At 49.6% G+C, this 26968-nt stretch overlaps 1 protein-coding gene across 1 annotated transcript in view; it reads right to left on the bottom strand.

The window, feature by feature from the left end:
• Positions 1 to 26968, bottom strand: part of Itpr1 (inositol 1,4,5-trisphosphate receptor type 1) — a 307500-nt gene that overhangs the window by 60721 nt on the left and 219811 nt on the right. The window contains exons 44-47 of the mRNA XM_077793448.1: positions 11737 to 11917; positions 9330 to 9583; positions 2412 to 2612; positions 701 to 811 (exon numbers count right to left, since the gene is read on the bottom strand). Of these exons, the coding sequence (XP_077649574.1) occupies positions 701 to 811; positions 2412 to 2612; positions 9330 to 9583; positions 11737 to 11917 (747 nt within the window). The remainder of the gene's footprint in view (positions 1 to 700; positions 812 to 2411; positions 2613 to 9329; positions 9584 to 11736; positions 11918 to 26968) is intronic.

Below are 26968 nucleotides of genomic sequence, written 5' to 3'. Positions count from 1 at the left end.
AGAGTTTGGGGGCTCACTCAAGAAGTCACTTTCTGGGATGGTATATGTGTTGTTCACATATTTCAAAACCAGATTATAAACCCTGCAGCTTAGGGACCTTGAAAGCACTGCTTTTACTCTGAAAAGCTACTTCAGTGTTTACGGAGAGTCAAAAGCCGGTGGTGCTTCCGTATCAACTACGTGAAGGCCTCCATCCACACATGGGTCATCATGGGCCTGAAGGCACATTCTCATTGTACTGTCCTTACTTTAAACATTACTAGCCACCCTTCTGCTAATTCAGGACTGAATTTAAAAAAAATGTATTATCCTGATTAAGTAAAAATGGATTTTTTGAGTTACTAGATTGGTTGAAGCTTAGTACAACCAAACCTAACCTTTATCCTCAAAGGGGGAAAAATCTAGAAACCCCAGAGAGAAGAATCTTTCCATCGTCTCCCGGCCTGTAGCTTTTGGAATGCGGGCTTCTGGTTCTTGGATGCCAGTTTCGCTTCTCATCTCTGAGTGACATGTGACCTAACAATTGAAAAGCTGGTACCTGTCCCAAGGCCCTTATTTGGATAGTGCCACATTTCAGTGAGTACATGTGACTTGGCTCTTTCATGCAGCTCAACAGAACCACCACTACTACCTAGCTCAGGACCCTGATTATGTAACGACGCAGCACCAGCACCCCTCCTCTCAGGGCTCTCAAACTTGCCTTCAGTTCTAACACGAGGTCCATGCGCTTCTTCCCCAGAGGGTTGATGTCGTTGAGGATCAGGGCTGTGATGATGTCGATGCCATTGGACTCGTGGGTGGCGATGCAGTTCTGGGCAGAGAGACACACAGACATTCACACAAATGCCGGACATAAATCAGAAGTCAAAGGCCAAGAGGCTCAGCGGCTATTTCAACACAACGTCTGCGGCTCCCAGCAATGTCTCTAGGGGAGGGCTGCAATTTTCCGTGAGAAAGTGGTAAAAATAAAAGACAGATGAACATCTCTAGTTTCAGAATTAACAGTAAACAGCAGGAAAGTCCCCATGTATGCTAACTGATAAATTGGTCTCATCTGATCCAAATAGTGCCGTGCAGTAAGCTTTTGTTCTTAAAAGGAAAATACAGTGCGTGACTGATACTAGGGTCTGAGCCCTTTTTCCCCTTTAAAAGTGTATTCCATTCCCTCTGACGTCACTCATTTTGTTTTGGTGTCTTTGCTTAAGGCATAAGTTTAGAAAGCAAACTTCTAGTTTAATTCACACAATATCAAAATTAATCATCTTCCCAAAGCACAACCCCCTGCAGCCTCTTGCTTTCCAGGCCTCTGTTTGGCAGAAAGGCAAACCCGAGGTTTTAAGGAAATTCCCTGCAATGTCAAAGAGAGCCTTTCCCTGAAGCCTGGGGCATTTCTGTGCTCCTTCTCCTAGCTAGGACTGCACCATCGGCTCCATCAGGACACCAGGAGGGGAAAGCAGACCTAGCAAAACACTAGTCTCACATTCCCAGGTGACCAAGGCCAGGTTTTATGCAGGCCACGAGACGTCTCTGGAAAACGACTGTCCTTGGAGTGAAGGTCCTGTCTCTCCAGGTAATCAGCACTGCACGCCTTCCCGGCCACCTGAAGACTTGCTCTGCCCACCCCAGCCAGAAAGGAGCTTCAGCGTGGAACTGTGAATCACACTCGGTCCTGCACCAAGGCTCAAACTCACCCCGTCTTCAAGATGCCACCTACAAGCCACAACCCTACCAGGAAGAGAAGTTCCGGGCTCCACTCCACAGCACACCTCCAGGGGGCCAGAGACCCATCTGCTTTGCCTCAATATCCACAGCGTTATCATGGCAACTAGAAATGTCCTCATGCTGCTTTCAAGCTGTTTTGTGTGGAGACCTTGTCTCTATCTAAGTTCACATCCCCTTCAAATAGCCTCTTTTTAATCTTTCCTGGTATTTACAATAAATCACCATTTTTCTGGTGCTAATGTAGCCCCCCCTCTTCCACTTTATCACTGACCCCTAAAAAGTCAAGTTAGAGTTGAATGTCCAAACAAACCAAACCAACCCCAGAGGCCAATGTCAAGCCCTCCAGAGTCCATCATTAGGTGAAGTTCTGAGGGCTGACAAAGGGGGGAACGGTCTTTCCACCTCCAGTCCCACTGACTCCCTAGGGCAGCAGACAGATGTGAGGTGACTTCTGAACCAGCCTCTTTTTTTCCCCTGTATTTTTATCGGTGTGTTTTAACCATATCTAACGGCAAGACTTGTTGTTACCTATCTGTACATGCACAAAACAAAACCATATAATTTGGCCAACATCATTTCCCGGCATTTCCCATTTCCTCTCCTCCACTGATCTCCCTTCTGTTTTCATGAGACCTGAACTAGTCTCATCAACACTTCCAAAATGATAAAGCAATTGCAGATGGAATCACCTGGTTTTCATGGCAAGGTCCCTGACAGTATTCAGTCAGACTTTCCAGGGTTTGATTGATAAGCGCGACATTCTTCTCGTTGATGTACAGTCCAAGGAGCCCAAGGCCACCAGTTGTGCTCCCACAAATACAGTCCAGAAACTGCAGCGTCTCACACACCAAATTGTAGTTGGTCTTGTTATTCTGGCAACGAAGGAAGTTCTGCAGGTGGAGGTGGGGGAGAGAAGAGGGTCAAGGTCATTGCCATGCTTACAATCTCTAACAGGTTGTGCCCTGGACTGGTCAGCAATTAGGCAGACAGATGCAGCATGGGACAGAGAGTCTGTATGATTCCCATGATGGTCCACTAACCATGATGGACTTAATGAGTGGCAATGGCCATGAATGGTGTGGCTTGCTCTCCAGGGTTTCTGCTTGGGATACAGTGGAGGAGGGCTTCTCCTTGTAGTCCAGTTCCAACTCTTACAGTCTTTTCGAGTTCTCATTTCTCCATTTAATTCTTACCCCTCTGTACCCCTCCCTCTACCAACCTCCCACTCAGTGATGTCTGACATTTTAAAGGTGGTTCAAAACTACACTAGGATTTCATCTCCCTCTAGTCAGAATTCCAACCATCAAGAACACAAACAATAATAAGCATTGGTGAGAAAGTGGGGGAAAAGGTACACGTGTACATTGTTGGTGGGACTGCGAATTAGTACAACCACCCTGGAAAGCCATACGGAGACTCCTCAAAAAACCAGGAATGGAACTACCACATGACCCAGCTATCCCACTCCTCTCTCTATACCTAAAAGAAGTAAAATCAACAGACCACGGTGACACAACATGCGCGTGAGGGCTTACAGGAGCACGATTCCCACCAGCCAAGCTAGAACCAGCCCAGATGCCCATCAACAGATGCATGGGTCAAGACAATGTGGTGTATGTACACAATACACAATGGAGTTTTAGTCAGCCATAGAGAAGAATGAAATTATGGCATTTGGAAAATAAAAAGAAAAAAGGGATGGCAATGTAGAACGTCATGTTAAGTGAAATAAGCCAGATTCAGAATGTCAAGGGCTGAATGTTTTCTATCATATGTGGAAGCCAGAGAGAAATAAGGGAAAAAAGTGTGCATGTGTGTGGGTGTGTGTGTGTGTGTGTGTGTAAAGATATCATTAAGACAGGGAAGATAAGAGGAGCAGAAGAAAGAAATTGGGGGGAAGGGAAGAAAGGTGGGAAAAGCAGAATGAAGGTAGGAAAATCATGTTGTTTGTGTGTATAAGTCTACCACAGTGAATTCCACCTTTGTGCATCTGTATCACTACCAAGAGCCAATCAAAATAAATTTAGATAAAGGAGTGAAAGGAAGACCAAGAGGGAGAGGAAGGAGAACATCAAGGAAGGGAGGAGAGAGGAGGAAAGGTGGGGGACTTGGGAATGAAATGGAGTATATCAAATACCCTGCACGTATTATTATTTTTTTTTTTTCAAAATGAACCCAACTCTTATATATATCTGTAATGCACTAAGAAAAGAAAAAAAGAGATGATGGTGCGGCTTGGGTGCTGAACACGCAGAGCCTAGCAGTGGGGACAGTTCCCCATGGTATTAGATGTTACAGGTTGGTTTATGGGCCATGGAGGGAGCCTAGATTATCCTGCTTGGCCATTCCCATTCTTAAAGCATGGGGAAATAATAAGGTGATATTCTTCATTTCACGGTTACAAAAGTGACACCTTATTTACTGCAGAAAATGAAAAACAGAAAAAGATAAAATCACAAGATGACATGAATATAACCTCTGACTTGGTAATTCCACGTTTGTGAAATACTCATTTTTACTAACAAAGTATGTGCATGGGGTGCTCACTACAGCACTGTTGATAATGGTGAAGAACTATAAGTAACCTCAAGGAGCCGGGTGTGGTGGCACACGCCTCTACTCCCCACAGCTTGGGAGGCTGAGGTAGGAGGATCACGAATTCAAAGCCAGCCTCAGCGACTTAGCGAGACCCTGTCTCAAAATGAAAAATCATGATTTTCAAAAGACACTGGGGATGTGGCCCCCTAGTTCAATTCCTGCTAAAAAAACAAAACAAAACAAACAAACAAACAAAAAACTCAATGCCTACCAATTGAGGTGTAGTTAAAAATAAAAGTCAGGGACTGGGGTTGTGGCTCAGTGGTAGAGTGCTTGCTTGGCTTGTGTGAAGCCCTAGGTTCAATTTTCAGCAACTCATACAAATAAATAAATTAAATAGAGGTCCATCAATGACTTAAAATAAATAATAAATAAATAAGTAAATAAATAAAAGACACTACCCATATCATTCATGATTGTAAACTAGAAAGACCAAGTCGATCAATGTGTGTCATAAGGAAAGATCTAGGGCACAGTGTTAGGTTAAAAAGAAATTGGCAAATAGGTTAATTGGTGACACAAACACATTTGTATTAAATGTTTCCTTTTAAATATAAAGAAAAAAGACTGAGATGATGCTTCTTGGATAGAAGAAAGAGAAGTCTGAACTAAAACTATTTTTTTATTCCTTCTATGCACTTTTTATTTTTTTATGATTGTAATGCATTCCACTATTGTCATGTAAGAAAAAAAAAACTAAATGTGTATTTTTGTTAGAACCTTTATAAAGAGGATATATTCACGTATTCCTGAAGTCAAGGATTGTTTTTCTCAGGACTACAGGCAGCCAGAGGAGGGTTTCAGACCCATTTTACCCACTCCTCTGGGAGGGTGCTGTTGCCTAAGGGCCTGGAGGAGCCCCTGGCCAGGTCTGGAGGAGGAGCGCTGGGTGGAGAGGGCCTCCTTCTCAGCAGCTCCTTCAAATTCCAGTCACTGTTCCCACCACACCCTGCTCTGCTCAGTGGGGCCACCTGAATGACCACACCCTCTCTGCTTGGTGACAGCAGGGTTCCCATCACACCCCTCTCTGCATTGAGCTTGCTGCTCATCATGCACTCTGTTCTTTTGCTTCTGGGGCTCCAACTGCGCCATCCCCCTGCCTCCACCCTGCCTCCTCCTCCTCTAGGATGTGGCTAGCCCCCAGATGCTGCAGCCCCACCTCTGTGACACAGCTCTAGACGGCTCTCCCCAGAACCATATTGACAGCACCGAGTCCCCAGGCAGCTGGCACGGGGGCTGGTGCCTCCTGGGCACTTTACAAATGCTGGCTGAATCTCTGCATTCCGTGGGACAGAGGAAGGAAAGGGCCCTGGGGAAGCCGCCTGCTAATACTGCACCCACGTTTCCAGCTCCCCATGGAGGCCAGCTAGCTGCCCTTTCTCCAAAGCCTGTCCCATTTCCCAGGGTTTCTGAGGTGACTTGCTGGAACCTCCCATTCCCTAATTCAGACCCCTGTCCTCTTGTCCTCTACACACACAGAGGGATGCTGTCAGCGTACCCAGGGGCTGCTACCACGTGCTGCCAGCACCAGCCACCTGCTGCGCTGGAGAAGTCTTCCCATCAGCCAGGCCAGGCCGAGAGAGAGTAAGCAGGGAAGGGCAGGGAAAGAAGCCAAGGGCCCAAGCCCAGGCTTAAGTCTACCCAGAGATCTGGACCTGCTTTCCTTAGAGCAGCAACTGCCACTTGGCACAAACTCCGCGGCGGCCTCTCTACTGCACATTTACCAACAGCAAAGTTAAGGTTGTACCCAGGACAAGAGGCTCTGAGCAGGAGCCCGGGGGCTGCGGCTTCAGGAGGCCCGTTCCTTCTCTCTAGTCAATCTGCGCTTCTCAAACCAGGGAGCCAGAAACCCCTCCAGAGACAACTCCGCTTCCCTGGGACCCACTGCCCGGACGGAATGCTAGAAACAGGTGTCAGTCACAAGAGTGGATCCCCACGGAAAACCGTCACAGGGGAACTGGACTCCTGAAAATCTGATTTCACTGGGGCAAGTTCACCACCTGAAGGATTTCGTGGAAGGTGTTTTTGTTTGGTGGCCCTGGGAAATGAACCCGGGCACTCTCCCACTGAGCCACATCCTTGGTCCTTGTCATCCTCCTGCCTCAGTCTCTCCAGTAGCTGGGTTTATGGGTGTGTGCCACCACACCCAGCCTGACTTTGTGGGAGTTTTGACCTACATCCTTGTGACCCACGGGTCCCGTTCACTGGCTTTCTCACGGGGCCTGTGGAACCTTGGGAGAGGTCCCTGGAATGCCCCCACCTTCCAGGGCTCTTACAGATGGAGGGGGGCCTCTAGCACTCTCTGGTTTCCACTCTGAACAGAGCAGCTTTACTCTCATCTGCTCAGTGCATTTCTGCATAAATGTTCTTCAAACAAAGGATTCTATGGCTTAAAAAAAAAAAAGGAATTTGAAAGCACCAAATTGGATCATCTTTATATACCTTGAAATTAAATTACCAGGTCTTTTTTTTCCCCAATATATGAAAATATCTTTTAACCCCTCCCCACAGCACCGTATCCCACAGAGCTGCAGACAGGAGAATCAAGTTCTGAAAAGACTTCATTAGGAGGAGCTTCTGCCTGTGGGCTTCCCGGGGCGATAGTCTGAAGGACAGTTGTGGGAAGAGCTAGAGTATGAAACTACAATTCTGAAGACTTCCAAATAAGAAATAATGAATTTTAGACCTCACTCTACTCCCACTGCGGAGGAGGGCGGGTGTGCTGGCGAGGGAGAGCTTGGGAGGCGGAGAGCAGGGCAGGGGCACCACCCAGGACCATACTGGGGAGGCTCGCGGCTCTGCCCTGGGTGGCAGGAGGGTCCACCTGGACAGCCCTGGGCGTGGTGAGCGCAGAACTCCCATATCAGCACCCCCGAGAAGCCCTCCGGGGCCGCACAGACAGGGCGGCCCCCTTCCTCTGACCTGGTGAATGCCCTACGATGAACTCGTGCAACACCCAGCACTGGCTGCCATCTCTGGTGGGCCCACGGGCTCCCTACCAGACACTCAGCACTGTGATGAGGTCCCGTCACCAGGTGCCCCATAACTGTTCACTGGCACAATCATCCATCCCTGCTTCCCTACTGGTGATGTCACTGGTGATGTCACACAGAGGAGCAGCACTGGGAACTGTCTCTATGCTTAGTCTAGAAATGGCCCCAGAAGCAGGGTGGGCCCTTTACCCACAAAGATGCCACACCCAGCCACCCTGGCTCCCCAGGGCACTAACTCCACCTTCACAGGCCTCCTTCAGAATTAACGGGGTCCCTTATAAGACAGAGGGGCAGATGACTTCTGGGCACAGTCACCTTTCAGACAGTGGGACCAGCTAACAAGGCAACAGTCACACCTGGGCGTCGGGGCAGGAGCCTCTTGCTCCACTTGACTGAGCCACGAAGATCCAACCAGGGGTCTGGAACTAAAGTGCTCTCGGCCACAGGAAGGGAGCTTGCAGAGGGGCTAGAAAACTGACAGGATCCCACACGCAGGGGTTGACATAGCGCACGAAGGTCAATGGTTGACATCAACCAGCAGCAGGAGAAAGACCCCGGCCCTGTCTGGAGGGCCTCTGCCTCAGCCACTCATACCCCCTGGCCCTGGGGGTTCAGCGTGGCCACCTGCAGAGTCTGTGGGCAATCTCTTCCTTTTAAGTCGTGGGTCAGACTTGGCCAGACAATGACCTCAGATCTGAGATGCTTTTTCCAAATTCTGGCTCTTCCTTCACTCCTCTGCCTTCCTCCATAACAAGTCCTTCCTATCTGGCTGATCCCCACAGAGATTGGGTGGCAGCAACTCACAGTGGCAACACCAAATGGTCTGCCACAGTCAATGTGTGACAGGCCATTGGGTCACCTGTGGGAAAGCCAGCGATGGCAGTACTTATAGGTGACACCCTGCCCTTGCCAGATGTGACTAGTGTCATTTCAGCCTCCTACTGTTTTTTTCCCCTTTTTTATTCTAAGCTCAGAAACTCCCAGTGCTGACTGTGATCCTGGGAGGAAGCATTCCACGTGGGAGGAGCTGTCCAACACCTTTTCCTTATTCATCCTCTCTCTATTAGGGCAAACGCAGGTGATGTCCTTGGGCTCAAGAGTTGGCAGCCAACCCAGGCAGTGGCCATGGGCCCAGGGCTCCAGGATGCTCTACTGGGTGGGACTGGGCCTCCACATACCTGGGCCCATTTGGAAGAAAGAGGCCAGTCTCTGGCACCCAGCTGGGGCACTTTGGCTGGGAAACTCTGCAAGGGAGTTAGCGAGCCTCTGATGTAGCGTGTGGTCAGCAGCTCCGGCCTTGGGACACCTGGGTCCAAGGCCCTGTCCTGCCCTCCTTCCCGCGTCCTGCGTCCCGCGTCCCCCGCACTTCAATTTTCTCATCTCTGAAGTACGACAACGTATGTAGTTACCCAAAGCCACACATGGCACCCAGGGCACTCAGAAGACCCAATAAACCTTGGCTATGGTTATCATCCCCAAACAAGAAATGAACAAAGGATTTCCAAGAGTGTGAGTAATGATTCCTGACTATTTGTGGAAACTCTGGAAGGCAACTACTCCATTCAACTGGCAGCCATGCTTTGCTTGAGGATGGGAATAAGTGCTGAGAAACAAGATGTTAGGCAACCTCTTGGTGCCAGCGTCACAGAATATACTCACATAAACCCAGATGGCACAGTCTACTACCCTCCTGGGGCAGATGGCACCTACCATCGCGGGCGTGGTCTGCCACTGACCGAGGTAATGTTGTGCAGCGTGCGACTGAGTTCATGAGAACTTTCTATGCACCTGATTTTCTAAGGCTAACATCTTTGATATTTACTTGAGACTCTAGACGCTGCACGGCGACAGGCTACAAGATCCCCTCACTCACAGGCACCTCCACTGGATGGGGACCGAGGCCTGGAGACTCCGAAGTCAGCCACCCACGCTGCAGCTCAAGCCAGCTGTCTGCAGGAGAGGTGCTGAAGTGTGGGAGGAAGGTGGCTGATGTCCCTCACCTGCCCGGGCCCTCACCTGCAGGTCTCGGTTGTGGTTTTCGCAGAGCAGCTGCAGGAAGCGCAGGATGGGCTGCATGATGGTAATGACCGCGCTCATCTCTAGCTCGTCCTTGGTCTTGTCGGTGGTGGTCTGGGTGCCCTCCCCAGACTGGTAGTGGTCGTCGGGGTCAGCCTCCCTCCGGAAGGTGGTGAAGGCTTTCCTGGTGGCAGCAGAGGCCTCCAGGAGCTGATCCCGGACCTCTTCTGTTATCTGCGTCGTAGGCTCTTTGGCTGGAAGGCAAGCTTGAGATGGTCAGTACTGGACATCCTCAGGAGCGCCATTCTCCTTTCCAAAGGGACCTCAGAAACCTGGGTCTCCACTGGAGACCCGTGAGGCTGGCACAACATCCTGGGAAGCCACAGTCTCCTCTCAGTCCTTAGGCAGGATGAGGGTGGAGTGGACCCTGGTCAGCTGCTCCTGGTCCCCATGTCCCGTCTAGGCTAGGCCCATGTCTAGAGAAGAGCTTGGTACAGCTCTGTGGACCCCACAACCAAGGCTCTGGGTCTCGGGTCCTCCTTTGCACCCTGGTGAGCACCAGTGAACTCTATCTCAGGCAGCTGGGAGAGGCTCACCATGACGCCAAGCGGTCACCTAACACTGGTGGTCCTTTATGTGGCTTGTCTGACCCAGTCCTCAGGATATCTGAGCTAACTGTGGCATCGTCGTTAGGAGCATAGACTGCAGTCAGATCGCCTGGACTCAGATGCCAGCTCCACACCTTCCAGCTGCATGTCCCTAACAAGTCAAGGACCATGTCTGCGCCTCTGTTTCCTCACTGGTAAAATGGAGACAGCGTTCTACCTAGTCTGCAAGGTTGGCTTGAGCTTTAGATGAAATGAACAGGAAGAGGGGCTCTGCTATGCTTTGGGTCTGCAAAGTTCCCCAGTGGGTTAAAGGCTGGATCCCCATCCCAATGTGCCACTGGAAGGTGATGGAACCTGTAAGAAGCATGGCCTCTTGGGACATCTTAGATTCACTGGGGGGCCTTGGTCTTTTCTGTTTTTCTGCTTCTTGGCCATGAGGTAGGTGCTTCTGCTCTGTCCCATGCTCCTGTCTGACATGCTGCCTTAGGACTGGACCAAAAACAAAGAGGCCAATTGGTTATGGACCAAAACTTCCAAGTTAATCTTTTATCTTTATAACCTGATTATCTAAGGTATTTGTTATAGTGACAGAAAGCTGGCTAATGTATGACTAATTCATTTCAGTCCTTAGGCATCCTTCATGTTTCTTCCATTTATCCCCATTCTAGACTAGTTGTTCTCAATCAAGGGAGATGCCTTCCCCAGTCCCACTCAGGGAATAACGACATTGTATCTGGAGACACATTTGGCTGAGGGTGGGGATGTGCTACTGGTATCTAATTGAGCAAAGGTCACATATGCTAATAAATACCTTATATAGCTGGGCATGGAGGCACATGCCCATAATCCCAGCAACTGGGGAGGCTAAGGAAGGAGGACCACAAGTTTAAGGCCAGCCTCAACAATTTAGCAAGACCCTGTCTGAAAATAAAAAAGGGCTGGGGATGTAGCTCAGTGGTAAAGCATTCTTGGGTTGAAGCCCCAATACACTGAGAAAAAGAATTTTAAATAAATAAATAAATACCTTATAATGCACAAGACAGCCCCTAAAACAAAGAAACTTCCAAAGGTCAACAGTGCTGTGGTTGAGAAATCTAGCTCTAAACTTGAAAAGCAAGACTCACAATGGTTAATTTATTCAAGGTTGTCTGACTCCCAAAACTGTGGGTCTTCCACTCCCTGTAGCACTACTGGGAGATGACAGACGGAAAAGCTCTGTCCTTTAGAAAATAAGAAGAGATCACCTGACCAAGGACAGACACTGGTAGTTTTGTTTACTTGTTTGTTTGTGTGGCACTGGGGATTGAACTCTGAGCCACATTCCCAGCACCCCCTCCCCACCCACATCTTTTTAAAATTTTGGGACAGGGCCTTGCTAAATTGCTAAGAGTCTCACTAAGTTGCTGAGGCTAGCCTCAAACTTGTGATCCTCCTGCTTCAGCCTCTGGAGTCACTGGAATTTCAGGTGTGCACCACTGTGCCCAGCTCCCTAAGACACCAGTTTTAGAGTATGCATTACTCTAAGACTACGTGGAAATGACAGGAAAAGAATATCCACAGATTCTCTACCGATAAAACCCTCAGCTTGACCAAAAAGAATGTCCACAAATTTATTAAACAAGAAGACTCTCCTACGCAACAGGACTTCAGCTCATTACTTCAAAACCAGAGCAGTTGTTTTCTTTGGAGAATTCGGGTCGTGATGCATCCTAGAGTCTAAAAATGATGGAAAAAACTTAAAGGAAACCAAGCCTCCTCTCCCTTTCCCAGGCCAGCGGATGGAAGATGGGGAGCATTACCTTTTTTCCGGGACGGGGCCTCCCTGTCCGCCTCGTCATCTTTCTTTTTGTTTCCCAAGTCACTGGTGTTCACAGTCACAGTTGCCTTGATTTCCTGCTGGGCCATCTTCATTCGGTCATAAAAGACCTTGAAGAATCTCTCCGACTTCTTATCTTCTGTCAACCGGCAGAAAAAGGAGTGCTGGAGGGGCAAACACACAGAGTTTGAACACTAACAGGCCCCCCGTAAGCCCCACTGGCCACCACACTGACTGGAGACCAGAGCCAGCCCCAAGCCTTGCAGAGGACCCAGGGTGGGCCCAAGGTGAAACATGGTGGCCCGACTCTCGCTCCCTGGGTCGAGCATCAGAGATCATCAACACAGAGTTCTAAACCTGTGGTGGTGGAGGAGGCACATGGGCTTTGGAAGCCTGCCCGGGGGTGGTGGGCAGACTGCAGCCTGCTGAGAGCCGCTCCTCTACTGCAAGCATACAAAACAAGGCTGTTAACAATAGAGACGGAAAATGTTTTGGAGACAAATGCAGGGCCATCATTTGCTCGAGGAGTCCCCTGGGCTCCTCCCCAGCACAGAGCCCCGTGAACAATGCATGGATGACTCAGATGGGCCACCTGCCCCACAGGCCTCTGTAACAGGTAAGGATGACACATTCTTAAGTCAGACTGAGTCAAAAGCACCCGGGGAAGGCCTGTGAGCCTAGATGCTTAGAGCCGGAGGGGCCGACGCTGGGCTGCAGCCATCTCAAAACCTTCATGGAAACGGTGGATTTTCCAGTAAGTGTCGAAGGACAGGGAAGAGTGGTTAGAGGAAGAAGCTCCAAATGCACAGGTAGCCCGTCTCATGGAGACGCATTTGCTTTTGGACCCACTGCAAGCAATAGTATACACTGTTGATATGAAAACACAATATGGTATTTCAACTTCATTTATGAGTATTCTCTTTTCACCCCCTTGCAAGTTCCACACTGTTGTGAGTTATTTACATAAAAATACAATACGGTCATTTCCAGCGGAATAAAACAAAGCTCCAAACAATGTATTTGCTTCTCTAGGTCGATCTTCCTGCCAGTTTTGCATCTTCCCGTTTGGAAAGATGGCGTTCCCCTGCATGGTGGTCTTTAGCTTCCAATCCTGGAAAAAACTCAAGCCTTACCAGCCCCTCGATCTCCCCAGGCTCCCCCACTGTAGCCTGTATCCACCTGCCAAGGGCTGATTCAGTCACCACCTGACTACCACACCTTCGTTTGCCACCACACAACCGCAGCCAATCTGGCCCTCTGACCCTCAGGCCACATTGACTGACATCTGTCCCATGAGCACTTCTCCATCAGGTCCCTGCTTCTCCCCTCCCCGGTCTTGACTCTGATGCTTCTTATACAGGACCAACTTCCTACCTGTGTTCTCTGGTCCTCCTGCCTGCCAATCACTCCCGAGTGCTCCCCCAGGCTCCATGTCTGCAGCTGCTTAGCCTTGAACCAAGCAGAAGTCTTGAGCGAGTGTCCTCCACTGTCCTTTACTGCCTTATTTCCTGCTAAGTTTCCTACTGTTCCTTCCACCCACCATCATGGGGTAGGCATCATGATTGGGGCACGGTGTCAGACACAAGAGAGAAAACAGTGAGTGCAAAAAGAAAACCATAAAGCCAGAAGCCTGGTGAGAAACGGACACAGTACTGCCAGTCACCCTAAGGACCACTGACCACGTTATAACACAGCCTTCTGTCCCCATGAAAGTGACCCAAGAATGTGCTAGTGAACGGTCCTGTGGCAGACACGTGATGCCACTGCCCTAGTGTCTTGCTCTCCCTGGGTCCTCATCTTCTGGTCTCACCACAAACGTCACTTTCTCAGTGAAGCCACCATGAATGTCACTTTCTCAGTGAAGCCATCTCTAATGCTCCCAGGCCAACTGCTGTGTTCTATTCTCTTCACTGCAGAACACTGTTGAGTCGCACGGCTGCTATATTTATCGTTCACCTGCTCACATCTGTCTCACACAGAGCAGAAGCTCTGGGAAGGCAGGTGCTTCACCTGTGATTGACAGCTGCCTCCAGAGCACCCTGAAGGGGCCTGGCACATGCAGCACTCCTTAAATGTCTCATGAAATAGTGACTCTAATAACCCAGAACATGGTGGCTCCTCCTAAGTGGATCCCCCTGCTCAGATCTGTGTACGGAGTGGACATGACACAAATAAGTGCCACCAAATAAATTAATTCTGGGAAATTGCTCAAATACCTGGAACCAAGTTTCAACCCTTCATCTCTTTTAGAGCCAACACACCCACAGACACAAGATGATGTACATGAGGGCAGAGAAAGCAACCTCCAGCTGCCTAATCTCAGGGACCCAACTTCTGCACCAAGACCCATCTTCCCACACCCAGGGTCACAGGAGGCTGCTCACTAATGCGGTGGGCCACCAGAGGGCTGCCCCCTTAGGACACACCAGTCACCTCTCCAGCATGGAGGCTGCTTGACAAGCAGGTGGGGACGAGCTGGTCATTCAAGAAAACAAAAGCACTTTCAGTAAGAAACTAAATACGACAAATGAAGCCAGCCACCTGTCATCTACAACCGCTCGACCCGGCTGCAAACCACGCTGCTTAGCATCCAGCCAGCCCAGCCAGCCCACGTCAGCTGACACCTTCAGGGTAAGGGAAGCGCCTCTGAAATGGGAGAAGGGCAGGGGACGGAGGATTTTGTGCTTCTATATATGTTTCTGCAATGGACAGTATGTTTATTCTGTATTATTTATACCAGTCCTCAGTAATCCCTTAAGGACTGGAAACAGCTTTACCAACAGAAGGTGCTCAACAAAACAATCCAATGGATAACAGGCTCTAGAAAACACGAAGAAGATTAGAAAAGCAAAATTAGAAAAAGGGTGGGGATGGGCAGAGAGTCGATTCAGGGGAGTCTCAGGTTTGGCTCGAATCCCTGGCCACGGTCAGGAGGAACTGAGAGGCCTATCATTTATGCCACTGGAGAAATGCAATCAGCACTTCAAGGGGAGGTCAGCAGGAGTGAGCAGGAGAACAGGGCCCTCCACATGGTTCCTGGACCTGTTCAAACCTGTTCTGTAGTAGTCTGTTTGCAGGACTTAGGACAGGGAGAGGGAGTGCTCTGCTCAGGACTCGCATGCTAGGTGGGACCTAAGACCAGAGCGGGTGGGTATGTGGAATCCCAGCTTTGGTCTGCCTGGCCAAATGCCCACTTTTGTTCCTATTGAACCTATTTCAACTCATCTCCCCTTCCCCAAACCAAGAGCTTATAGTCACAAGGAGGTTTTACCTCTCCAAATCTTTCCCTCCATCCCACCAGGCAGGGGTGGGACAGCCCTTCAGCATAAATACGGCCTGGAGCAGGCAAGGTGGGGAGATAGAAAGAAATCAAAACTGTGGTTGCCTCAAGGGGCATGCATGGGAAGGGACTACAAAGGCAGCAATGGAAACTTCCAGAACAAATCATCTGGATGAGAGTGAAGGTTACACAGATAACCACCAGAATAATGTCCCCTCTAAGGCATCCACATGCTCATCCCTGGAATCTGCAAATGAGTCACCTCACAGGGCACAGTGGCTTGGCCCAGCAGAGGGCACAAAGGCTGCTCACCAACCTCACCACGAGGAGCGGATCCCGGATTACTCAGGGGGCCCAACGTCATCACCAGGGTCCTTCAGAGTGGAAGAGGGACAGACACATCATGAGAAGGACCCAACTCTCTGTTGCTGAATTGGAAACAGGGGGAAGAAGCCATAAGCCCAGGACCGTGGGTGGCCTCCAGAGCTGCAGGCACCTCCAAAAATGAAGACAGCCCTGCAGCACTCTGGTTTCAGTCTAGTGAGTCCAACTTGCAAAACAAAAAATTCAGGAACTCAAAGCCACTACATTTGTGGTCATCTATTGCTGCAGCCATAGCCAATGACCCAACAGGCATAAAACAGCTGTCAACTGTAACTGAGCTCTACCCTGAGCTGGCTATTAATCGTAATCCATATCACAATAAAAAGAGAGGGAAGAGATACTTTGCTTTGCTTTGCTTTGCTTCTGGAAAGCTAGGGAACTACAAACAGATGTGCAGACAAGGAGCCGCCTTCAGAGACCCCCTGACCCCCAGGGGAACAGCATGCACCGCCCCACGGCTGACCTGTCCTCGCCCTGCCGTTTATCTCCAAATCACATTTTATTCCAAAGCCCTTCTAATAGGTGCTGCCTCATCGGAGCCGAGGAGATTGCCAGGCCAGATAGCATCATTCATAAACCCATCAGAGTGCAGAGCAGAGCGCCAGGGTCAGGAGAGGCCGGTGGCTTGTGGTGTGGCATACTCTCCACCTCCTGTCTGCATTCTCAACCCACATGAGCCGCCTGGCCCCCGCCAGACAGGAGCAGAAGGTTGGGAAAGCAGAGGAAGTGGAGCTGGTGGGGGGCAGATGCTCAGCGCCAAGGCTAGACACCATGGACAGCAGGCCTGCCCGGGACATGCTCAGGGGAAGGAAGTGGGGTCAGGGGCAGGGCGAGGAAGTGACCAGTGGCCCAGGGCATCTCCACGGCAGCTGTGAGAGAGGAAGCAGGCATGGCTGCGGTCAGCCGAGCTTCAAAATAAAACAAAAGAGCAGGCGAATGCACATCACGGAATGTGGAAGCCGGAAGCCCTCTGCTCCAGCAGTTTCCAAATGGTTTTCCCAGCAGGGAAACTCCTCACTCCCCTTCCCAGATACATCCTCTATGAAGACGCCAGCTGGGCAGGAGAGAGACAAGGCAGAGTGACTCCCTTGAAACAGAGGGAGGACCCTCCGTCACGCCATGGGAACTAACTCTGGACTCCGCTCTGCAAACCACCACTGGAGACCATCCTTCCACTTTTCAAGATGAGGAAACTGAGACCCAGGCAGGAAAAGGGCCTTGCTGAGGCTGCAGAGAGATCAACTCCTCAACTTCCCAAGCCACCCTCTCGACCTGCCTGGATGGGGGTAGTTCAAACAGCCTGCGCTGACCTTCCTGCCCTCTGGTAACTGTCACCAGCACTCAGGTGTCCCTCCTTGGGCTGACTGAGCTGGATAGGGACCAAGGAACAGAGGTCTTAGATTAAAAGGATAATCAACTAGCTCTTCATATCAAGTCTTGAAATAATAAGATATTGGTTAATTAGCCTAGCAGACACCCACTACCGATGCCCAAGTCCTTTGCAAAGAAATGAAGCCTGCTTTCAGGCAAGAAGGCCCATGGGATTAGGGCCTAGCACTCTATAGACGGCAGGAAGGCAGTGGATAGGGGGTGGGGTGGACACCGCCTTTCTTTGGCACAAGGAGGTCACAGCTTGAAGTAAACTAATCGGGTAAGGGATCCTGGGGAGAAGACTAACAGGAGCTAAGAGACTGGACACAGACCCTGGAACATAAACCAACAGCGGGCAACATCCTCTGCATCAAAAAGAAGGAACTTCGGGGGAAAGACCAGCTTTGAGCTCTAAGGACCATAGTGCTCCCTGGCAGACCAGGCAGCCTGCCCACACCTGCCCAGGCAGAGGCCACTCTGATGGCAGGAGCCCCTCTGTGGGCATCTCAGCTAGGGGACGGGGCAGTGGCAGGAAGCAGACATAGAAGTGATTAGAAAGTCACCTGGCAGGAGAGGGAGGGCCTGGGGACAGCAGCCAGAGCCAGTCTTGCCGCGGGACTTCGTTCCTACCCTAAAGGAAGGCGTTTCTCCCTGCGGCTGGTCCACCTTCTGGAAGCACTTGCTCTGGGCCTTGGGAGAATCCAGAGAATGAGTTTTTCCATCTGACTGCCTTCCAAGACCTGACCCTGGCCAGCACAGCCCGTGGCACTCGCTGCCTTTGCGTGCTTATCTGCTGGGACATGAATTAAGTCTTTAGGCTAAGTCCAAGAATTCAGAAAATGTGGCTGCCGGGCAGGGAGCCAGCACCCAAGTGTCCAAGGGCTGATGGAAATTCTTCCCTAGAGTCTTTGCTTGTCTCTTTTCACACCAGCTCTGGGATTTAAGAGGACATCTCCACTAGAACAATGTGTCCCTGCCCTGCTGAAACCAAGTGATGTCAGTGGCCACCAAGATGTGGGTTAGGCCTCGGCTCTTCACCCGTGATGAACTGAGAATGCACCACATCCCAGGGACCCTCTGTCACCCAATTACAGTGATGGCAACTGAATGTCTCCAATTGGCCAGGCACTGCCCGAGGGCTTGACACACACAAACAACATCCCAGGAGTAAGTGCCCTTATTATCTCTGCTCTACAGATGAGGAAACTGAGGCACCCAGAAGTTACAGAACTTGCCAAGTTCTACATCTACAAAGTGGGGTCATGCACCTGACCCTCAGCCCAGGCCCTCAACCACCTTCTTCGTGCAACAGTTCTCAGCTGAGCACGCATCTCTGTCATACCGTGAACACCTTTTGGGTTCTATAATCCCCATCATCCTCAACCTCCAAGTTCCTCCAAGAGGCACAATCACCCACTGCTCTCTTAGGGAACAACTGCTGGGACAGGTACTCATGCCAATGCTCGACTCACCCAGGACAGATGACACATCTGTTCATAGGGACTCCCAACAACCCGTCTGCTATTTGAAGGTTTGCCGAGTTGGGGGCAATGAATTGTTAAAAAAGCCATTGTCACACCATGACTGCTGTCATGAGTCTTAGAAACTAAGGAAAATATCCAAAACTTAAAGATCAGGAATCACAAACTAAGTAATAAAACAGCTGGTCAGGCCCAGAGCACATGGAGAACCGGAGGTGAGCAAACCTACATTTCAGCCTTGATTCCCCACTGGCCAAGATTCTGATCTTGGGAAATTTACTTGTTCTCATTTGTGCCCTGGAGGCTCCTTATCTGAGAAAAAAAAAAAAGGAAGGTCAGACCACCTTCCTTGTCTGAAGCTGAGGGTCCATCAAGGTTGAGGTTATGAACAGTAGGTATGATATTGTTACCTAACAATAATACCCTGTTCAAAGGAAAGGCTGGGGGCGGGGGGTGGGGGGAGATGGATCTATGAATGAGCTAGTGTGATGGGAAGACCAAAATCTGATACTAAACAACATCCATTGATAAATAATTCTAGCTGGGCCTGGTAGGTCAAGATGGCCTCCAAATTGACAGTGAAACACAAGGAACAGCAATATAGGAAGTTCACAGAGAAATCTGGCTGGAATTTCTCTAGCTACAGAGACCATCCAGACTTCCGTAGATGGACAGGCAAACATTTTTTTGCTTCCATTTCTCAACATTCTCACCCAAGAACAGAATTTAAGATCTTCCTCTTAGATAGTCCCCAGTCTTTCAAGGTGAACTTTCCCCTGGTATTTGCAACAACTGTGGACTTCAGGGTCTGATAATGAATAAAATGGTCATTCAGAATTGAATGTTCCCTAGGAAAAAATTATTGTACACTTCAGAAGTCAAGTTTTCCAAGGTTTGATGGGCTTTGACCAGTGAACATCTGGAGCTCTCGCTTTACCAACAACCTCTCTGAGGATGCCTCCAGCTTTGACGAGTCCAGAAATAAAATGGACTTCAAAGTGGAAAGGGAGGAGGTGAGCAGGTGAACCAAGCGTGCATTGGAAAGGCTTTGGCATTTCAACGTCATGGTCCTGAAGCGAGGCCCTCCTTCACCCAATGGAGCCACCTCTTGACAGCTTAGAGGCAAGCACTGTTTCTATGACTCAGCCAGGCAAGACTGGAACAGATGTCCTGGCCCATGCCTGAGAGATGGGATAAGGAACAAGGAGACCTTCAATCAGGATTAACAGGGACACTGGACCTCAGGGTTAAGGCCAAAGCAGGGGACCTTCATGATAGCTCTCTGTGTAGATCAGAACACAGATACTCTCACCCACATTCATCAGCACCTCAGCCAATAAAATTAAAAAGGCATATCTTAAGGCTGGGGGTATGGCTCAGCGGTAGAGCACTTGCCTAGCACATCTGAGGAACTGGGCTCGATCCTCAGCACCACATTAAAAACAAATAAATAAAGGTATGGTGTTCCTTTCCAACAAATTTTTTTTTTTTTAAAAAGGCATATCTTAAAAAGCTTCCAACTGTGTAGGTAAACTGTTAGCGATCACCATCTCCCGTAATATTTAAGTCAAACCAAACACATTTCAGATAGAGGGCTCAGACGCATTGCTCCGGAGGACCCTGCCCCAGAAACAGGAAGTTAAGGAGACTCCAAACTTTCTCTAGGTTCAATTATCAACACTTGTATGTTTCATGGGGATCCCCTGGTATAACAGTCTCCATGAAGAGAAAAATTGAAATCTTCCAAGGGAAAACAGAGACAACCCATGGAATGCAACCTACATGTAACCCCCGCCGCCCCCCCAAAACAGATGCAATCCAAAAATTTGCAGAAATGGAAAGAGGAACAGTAGGGACCACTCTGGTAATCTTCCATAAATGCAAGGATTTTGGTGGCTCTTTGAATGAACACAAGGCTTGTTCTTAAAAGGTACTTTAAATCTCCACTAGCCTTCAGGAAGGACTTCTGTTACAACTACTCAAGGAGGCTTCAGAATCTTGGTCCATGGACATCCCAGAGGGGAAGAGAATAAACCACCATCTGAATTGTGTGTCTGGGGCTGCAGGAGTCACTGGCCAGAGGGTAGGGCTGATTCTACAATCCATCGGGCAAGTCTCTTAGCAGTTTGGGTGAAACCCTCAGGCCCCCAGCAGCTGGCCCACAGCCCTGCCACAGGCGGTGTTCTGGGGACACACAGAGGCCTCTTCTCATGAGGCCTCCAATCTGTACCATGAATCCCTGAAAAATGCCTGTGGTGCTTGGACATGCCCCTCCTCACCCAAGAAATCCATCCTGCACCTCAGCCTAGGAGGGTGCTGGGGAGCCAGAAGCAGGGAGCAGGGCCCAGTACTGGGGCCTGGCTGCCACCAGACCCTGTTCTTTCCCACGGTGGGGGCGGGAAGGGGAGGTGTCCCAAACCATCAAAAACAGGACTGAAGCAGAAGCTGGAGGGTCTGAGGAGTTGGGGGACGAATCCTCTAGATCACATTTCCATTTTCTGTACCCGAGGGATTACACATTAGCACTAATCCATGTTTCCTGCCCTCAAAGCTCCAAGGTTCCCAGGGAGTGTGACTTGAGATCTACACCAAGGTCAAGAATCATCCTGACCCACACATTTTCTACATTTGTGCAGAGTCACAGGCCTGAGAGAGCACCAAGCCTCTCTCCTAGAAGCAGAGACCCTATATCCTCACAAGGGGTGGCTGAAGAACTGGGTGAGTCTGGACTAACGTCCATCTTCAGTTTCCCACCTGCAGTGGGGAAGGAGGAGGATCAGGACCGTAGGAGAGGCCTGTTTAGAGGAGTCAAGGACAAAGCACAGGTGAGAGCCCCTCTAGCACCTGACACCTGGCAGGTGTTCACACTGTCACACTCCTTCCCTGCTCTCAACACACCCAACCGCACAGCAAGGCCACTGGACCATAAAATGCTAAGAAAAATAAACACACCCAGGCCTGCCAGAGGCAAGGACATTGGTTCACAACAAAAAAGGATCAGCTGAAATGACTGCCTCTTTGACCAGGACCTGCAGTCACCCTGTCAACCTGCTCCCAGCCCCGAAGGCCCATTTCACAGCGCACCAGCCCATCAGGACACAGCCTGGTGGCTGCAGAGGCATCGGGCAGTAACACACGCTGATGGCAAAACGGACGGGGGTGCAGGATGGAATTACACAGCGCTCATCCGTGTATGCACTGCTCTGTATACTATGGCCCTGGCAGGGGTAGTGTGTATCCCAGCAGGTGACGGGCCTGAGCCAACCCGGTGCCCTTTAGAAGCACTGACTCGGGGCTGGCAGGGATGGCCAGGATCACCTAATTGAGCCTCCCACCTGATGACAGGCGTATTACTGTGGCTGACAGTCACTTCATGTCCCACCACCTTGGCCTCCTCGGCTCCACCTGTGTGCCAAACCCACGGCAGCCCAGCTGTCCAGAACACTCACGCTCTCTGCTCTTCTCATCTGCAAGGGCTCTGCTGAGAAGGAGCCTCCCTAGAGAAACTTTCCTAAGTGAACCCTGTGTGCTCGCCCATCGAGGGCTCCCAACCTGCTATCCACTCGATGAACTGATTCCCAGCTCTCTGCTGTGCCCCCCAGCAAGCTCCCAGAGGAACTCCCTCATGTGGAGCCAGTCCCCAGCTGTATCACAGCCACCTCCCACGGTGCTCAATAAGTACCAGATTACCTCCTATGGTGCTCAATAAATATTTACTATATGAGCAAATGAACAATAATCCTAAGGGTGGTGCCATTTCAAAAATGTCAAGCTTCACGTCTCCGTCTCAGGAAGCTGAAGTTTAACTCAGTGACCAGAAGATTCCTCTATGTGGAAGCTAAAAGTCCTGCTAAACAGGGACAACACAGCACACCAGGGACCAGCTGAAGGCATCGGATGTGGTACTGGCACCTCTCAGAGGCTTATCAGGTTTTTGTTCATAACTCTGGCTGGGGAGCCTTAATCCACCTAGTTAGTGGTTCACTACTGTGGCCCCACTGACATAAGTGCCCACATCGTTAACAAGGGAGCAGGCAGGACAATCATCCATGGGCCTCCCACCTCAGAACCTGGCTTCCTCCCAGGATGGTTAGCTACAAGCTTCTGACTGAACAGGTAGTGGGCTTGGGCTGCAGGCAGACTAATAAAAACATGCTTCTCGAATGCTGGATGGTGAGGGCAGCTCAAACACATCCTCCTTGAATAGCAATAGAATTTTTGAAAACCCTGAATTCAGAGGGAGACGTGTCCCCATATTAGGAGTCAAGCAGCTGGTAGTTTGTAATGAGAAAACCACCGGCTGTCACTCACTGGTAGAGCACTCGCCTAGCATGCACAAGGCCAGAGTTCCATCCCAGCCCTTCAAAAAAAAAATAAATTAATTAAATGAATTAAAAGTTGCAACCATAATTTAACCCTGCTGTTGCTGGAAGAAGTCCAAAGGGAAAGTCCCTCCAGTTACTCAGAGCAGGGCAAAAAATTACCTACATGGTCTGGAATCTGGGGCTATTCTATGCAGATGTTTGTAGCACAAGTTAATAAGGGGAAGTCGGCCTGCCTTTATTCCAACAGGCTTCTGCTGAGGATTGCAAAACTCTAAGCAAGGCAGGGGTGAGTTTGGCTTTGCAGATTTTTTTAAGTTTTCTTTTCTTTGAGTCTGTCATCATGGAACTACTTGTTCTTTTGTAAGGATCTTTCATTCCAGAATCTATTCTGGTGGGACAATATGAAGCCTCCTCAGAAGGCTCTCTGGTCCCCAGCAGCCAGAGTTTTGCAAGTTCAATAGGATGGCGCGTTTGGCTTTCCTGAGGAGAATCTGATGGAATAGTCATTGTCTTCATTCTTTCTTCTTCTTTTTTCTTTTTTATTTTTTGCAGTGCTCAGGATCAAATTCAGGCCTTGCACATGCTAAGTGTGTGTTACCACTGAGCTACCCCTAGCCCACCCACTACTTTTTTTTTTTCCTTTAAATGTGGATTGAGTAATTTCAACTCACAACCTTCAGGTAACAGTTGCCCAAACTCCAGGAATTATCAAACTCACTCTCTTGTTTTCTTGTGGTTCTATTTTATGCCGGGGGAGACAGGAGAGGTCACTCTGCCTGAGGCGAGAGCACACAGGAGGACATACTGAAACAGCAGCTCTCCTCCTCCAGGGCATAAGCACAGTGGAATGAGCCGTGGAATCCACCTGGTTCCAGAGCAATCCAGCACGGGAGAGAGGGAAGACGGCCAGGACAGGCCCCTCTAATGGAGTGAGTGACCTTAAACAATCAAGGAAGAAGAAATAGGGGATGGTGGGAAAAATATACTTTACAGGGGGGAAAATAAAACCCCAAACTCTTGTGATGTCCTGGAGCTCCACAACTGGGGAGCTCTTGACAGGGAAAGGGAAAAATATTCTGTTTCCGGAGGCAGCTCCAAGAAATCATGAGTAGGTGCAAGAAACAAGGAAGCTTATGGATTAAAAAGAAAGGAAAGAGAAGAAAAGGAGGGGAGGGGGGGAGGAAGGAGTCAGGGAAGGGGGAAGTGAGACTTTTGAGAGACAGGGGAATTAAAAAATACCATGGCAACAACTCAGTCCACCTACCCTGGCCGCCCACCCACAGCCGGATTCTTTACTGACGCATTTGAGAACAAGCTGGTTCGTACCAGCTCAGGAAGGTGAGCAAACCCATAGAGCTCATTAAATCCCTGTGCAGCCACTCTTGTCTGCCTGCAGATAGTGAGCAAGGAGGATATAAATAGAAGTTATATAACATCTCTTTGTTGATTCCTGTGCTCACCGAAAACATGCGGCATGACCCGGTTTTCCTTTCCAGTTTGCCTCGGCCTGCTGCTTGAGGACTGTGAGCCACTGAGGAATCGTCTTAGAGTTCCAACAGCAGGATGCTCATGGCCAGCTTAGAGGAGCTCAGGGTGGGTGCCCAAGTCAGAAACCCTCAGGGCTGAGTCCTCCTTGGATTAAAAAAAAAAAAAAAATCCACTATGTATACTTCAAAAAAAAAAGTAAAAAGGTAAGGAATCTTGGGGCCACCTCTTAGAACATCTCCTCATGAAAATAAAGGAATACCAACTCAGCACCTGGGTCCAAGAAAACCATAAAAAAATGGCACTGGGGTTTTTGTAAAGGAGGCCGAGATCCAGCTCTGCAGAGCTGAGGGTTTCTAAATACGCCCCCGACAGAAACAGTTGTCTTTTCCTCCTTAATAGGCCAGGACAGGTAAGAGTCCAGGGGACTGAACGTGTCTGCTCCCCAAGATGCTGAAACAGAAGACAGCTGCACTCAATGCTCAGACCAAGGGCCCCCAGGTCCAGTCCAACCTGGCCAAACCCTCCAGGCCTGTCAGGCTCCCTCTGTGTCCTCCTCCTTTCAGAGGAGCCTGCACTCATCAGATACGCTGCAGAGCCCCAGGATGGACTCCTTATCTAACCTGTTGATGCCACCAGACTGCTTCAGAATCGGTTACCATGGGAACGCTTCCCTCATGAGCATTCCTTAAGACACTTTGCAGGTGCTGCAGAATTTGCTGCCGTTGGTCTCAGTTGGCTTTCTGTGAGTCCTCGGATGTGTGGCTCCAACCGGGAAGACGTTCACCCAAGGATTTCAGAGGCAGCTGTCTTCAAGGGTTAGGCAGGTAGGCCGAGGCCAAATGGGAGAGGGGAGCTATGCTGACCCCTCACCCCCAAGTATGTGGAAGCCCCCTTTAGCATTCAAATCTATCTGTGAACCAAAAGACTCTGCAGGATTCTAATCAGCTCAGACTGTGACCTTAGCAAGCCATGGTGTGACTGTCATTCCTACTGTGGGATGTCTTTTCCCATCAGAACTAGTGGGTGGCCAAAAAAACACAACAGTGCACGCTCTCAGGCGGGGAACTGGGTATCAGAGACGAGCAATTAGAATATCAGGGAGCTGCCATTATAGTATTAGGTGTCTAGATGATTCATACAATGACCAGAGCTAGGGTTTGTTGTTGTTTTTAGTTGAAGGAGATAAAGAATCAGCAAAAAAGGGCTGCCACTCAGTGGCAGAGCGCTTGCCTCATGTGTGAGGTCCTGGGTTTAATCCCTAGCACCGCAAAAAAAAAAAAAAAATCAGAACGTATCCAGTGTTACCTAATTACAAACCCTCTGCTATAGTGTGAGGAACCAGACACAGAATTCAAGGAATGTGTTGCCAGACAGGACAGGGGGCCATACTTGCTGCCCAAACCCTGGTCTGAGGTCTCGCCTGAGCCCCTGTGCCTTCCCCTATTCTGCATCCCGCAGAGAGCACATGTTCTCCCTTCTCCAGTCTGAAGAGTAAGGATCTGGCAGGAACCACTACGTCTTCATGTGCCGACAGAGCAATGTTGCCAGGTAACAAATGTAGAAATGTACTCTGAAAACTGTATGTGACAATATACAACCTCCGCTCTGCAACTGATAACCGAGGGAGTGTTAAAACACCATGTTCTCTTAACACTTGGGCTTTTGGTGTGAAAATAAAATTAAATGGGATACTTCCTCTTGTAAATATGACACAGGCACACAACTGACACATGCATCCACTCACTGGGAAGAGAAGAGCCGCCTGAGCAGCCATCTGCAGTGCACCCCTCTGTGTCCACGACGGATTCCAGAAAACCAAGAACTAATGGATCAAGAGCCTTTCTGAGGGACAAGTTCACCTCTGACCAAAGAAAGCTGCTTCCTTTGTGGAGGTTCACGACTACCTTTAAAACTCACTGGTAACTGGGCAGAACCGACTTGCCTCGAAGATCTATTAACCCACACAAACCCTCAACGACGAGAGACACTGCTCCCCAGCAACAGGGCACCACAGTGACTACAGACCACAGGCTGGTGTCCTCACAAGGGACCCATGCAAATGAAAGCTTGTGTAGCATGAGAAGCAGTCCAGACAGACCTGTGTTCAAATCCCTGCTCTGCAACTGGATGATCGTGGATAACACACAAGCTCTTCTGAGACTCCGTTTCCTCCCCTGAAATTGGGACCATCCCATGTAGCTCAGATAAAGCACATACCAGCACCACGAACAGTTATGGGCACAAGATAGAGACAAGAAGTACGCCCTTCCTTTGCCTTCCCTCAACGTGAATATTCCTCAACCAGCAAAGGCTCAGATTTGGGGAGAATCTGGTACATTTAGCATCGCTGAGCAAAACGGGCAAACGCTGAGATCTGATAAGCCTCACATTATGCCAATGAACATATGCTTCTTTAGATGCAAATAAAAAACAAAACTCGTTGGTAATATAATCTAACTTTTCACAAGAGCCGTCATTAAATGAGCTGCCCTCGATCTCCACGGAGCGAAAGTTACACAGGAGAGTCTTCTCATTAACTTTCATAGACCCAGAACCCGGAACTCGCAGGAGGGGAAGCAGCCAGCACGGCATGTATAATTTTTAGGTGGCAAACGAGAGACACCTGGTCTGAAAGAAAAAGCGTTTCGGTTTCCTCCTCTCGTTCACAGCCAAGTTTATAAACAAAGTCAACACATGGGCATCTTCCACAGAGGGCCCACCACTCAGGGGAACACAGGCAGGAAGCCTCAGAGGCCACTTTGCCAGGTGAAGAGGAGCAAGGTCCTTGAAGAAGCCACATCAGAAATGGTGGTGTCTTTAAAAATAAGGAAACAGGGGTCAGACCTCAGGCTCCAGAAGGAAACACCCCTGAGGCAGCTACTGGCT

This window comes from Urocitellus parryii, chromosome 16 (genome assembly GCF_045843805.1).
Source record: "Urocitellus parryii isolate mUroPar1 chromosome 16, mUroPar1.hap1, whole genome shotgun sequence".
In the NCBI taxonomy this organism is placed as follows: Eukaryota; Metazoa; Chordata; class Mammalia; order Rodentia; family Sciuridae; genus Urocitellus; species Urocitellus parryii.
The sequence above is the reverse complement of the archived record's forward strand: the minus strand, read 5'-3'. Positions and strand labels throughout refer to the sequence as shown.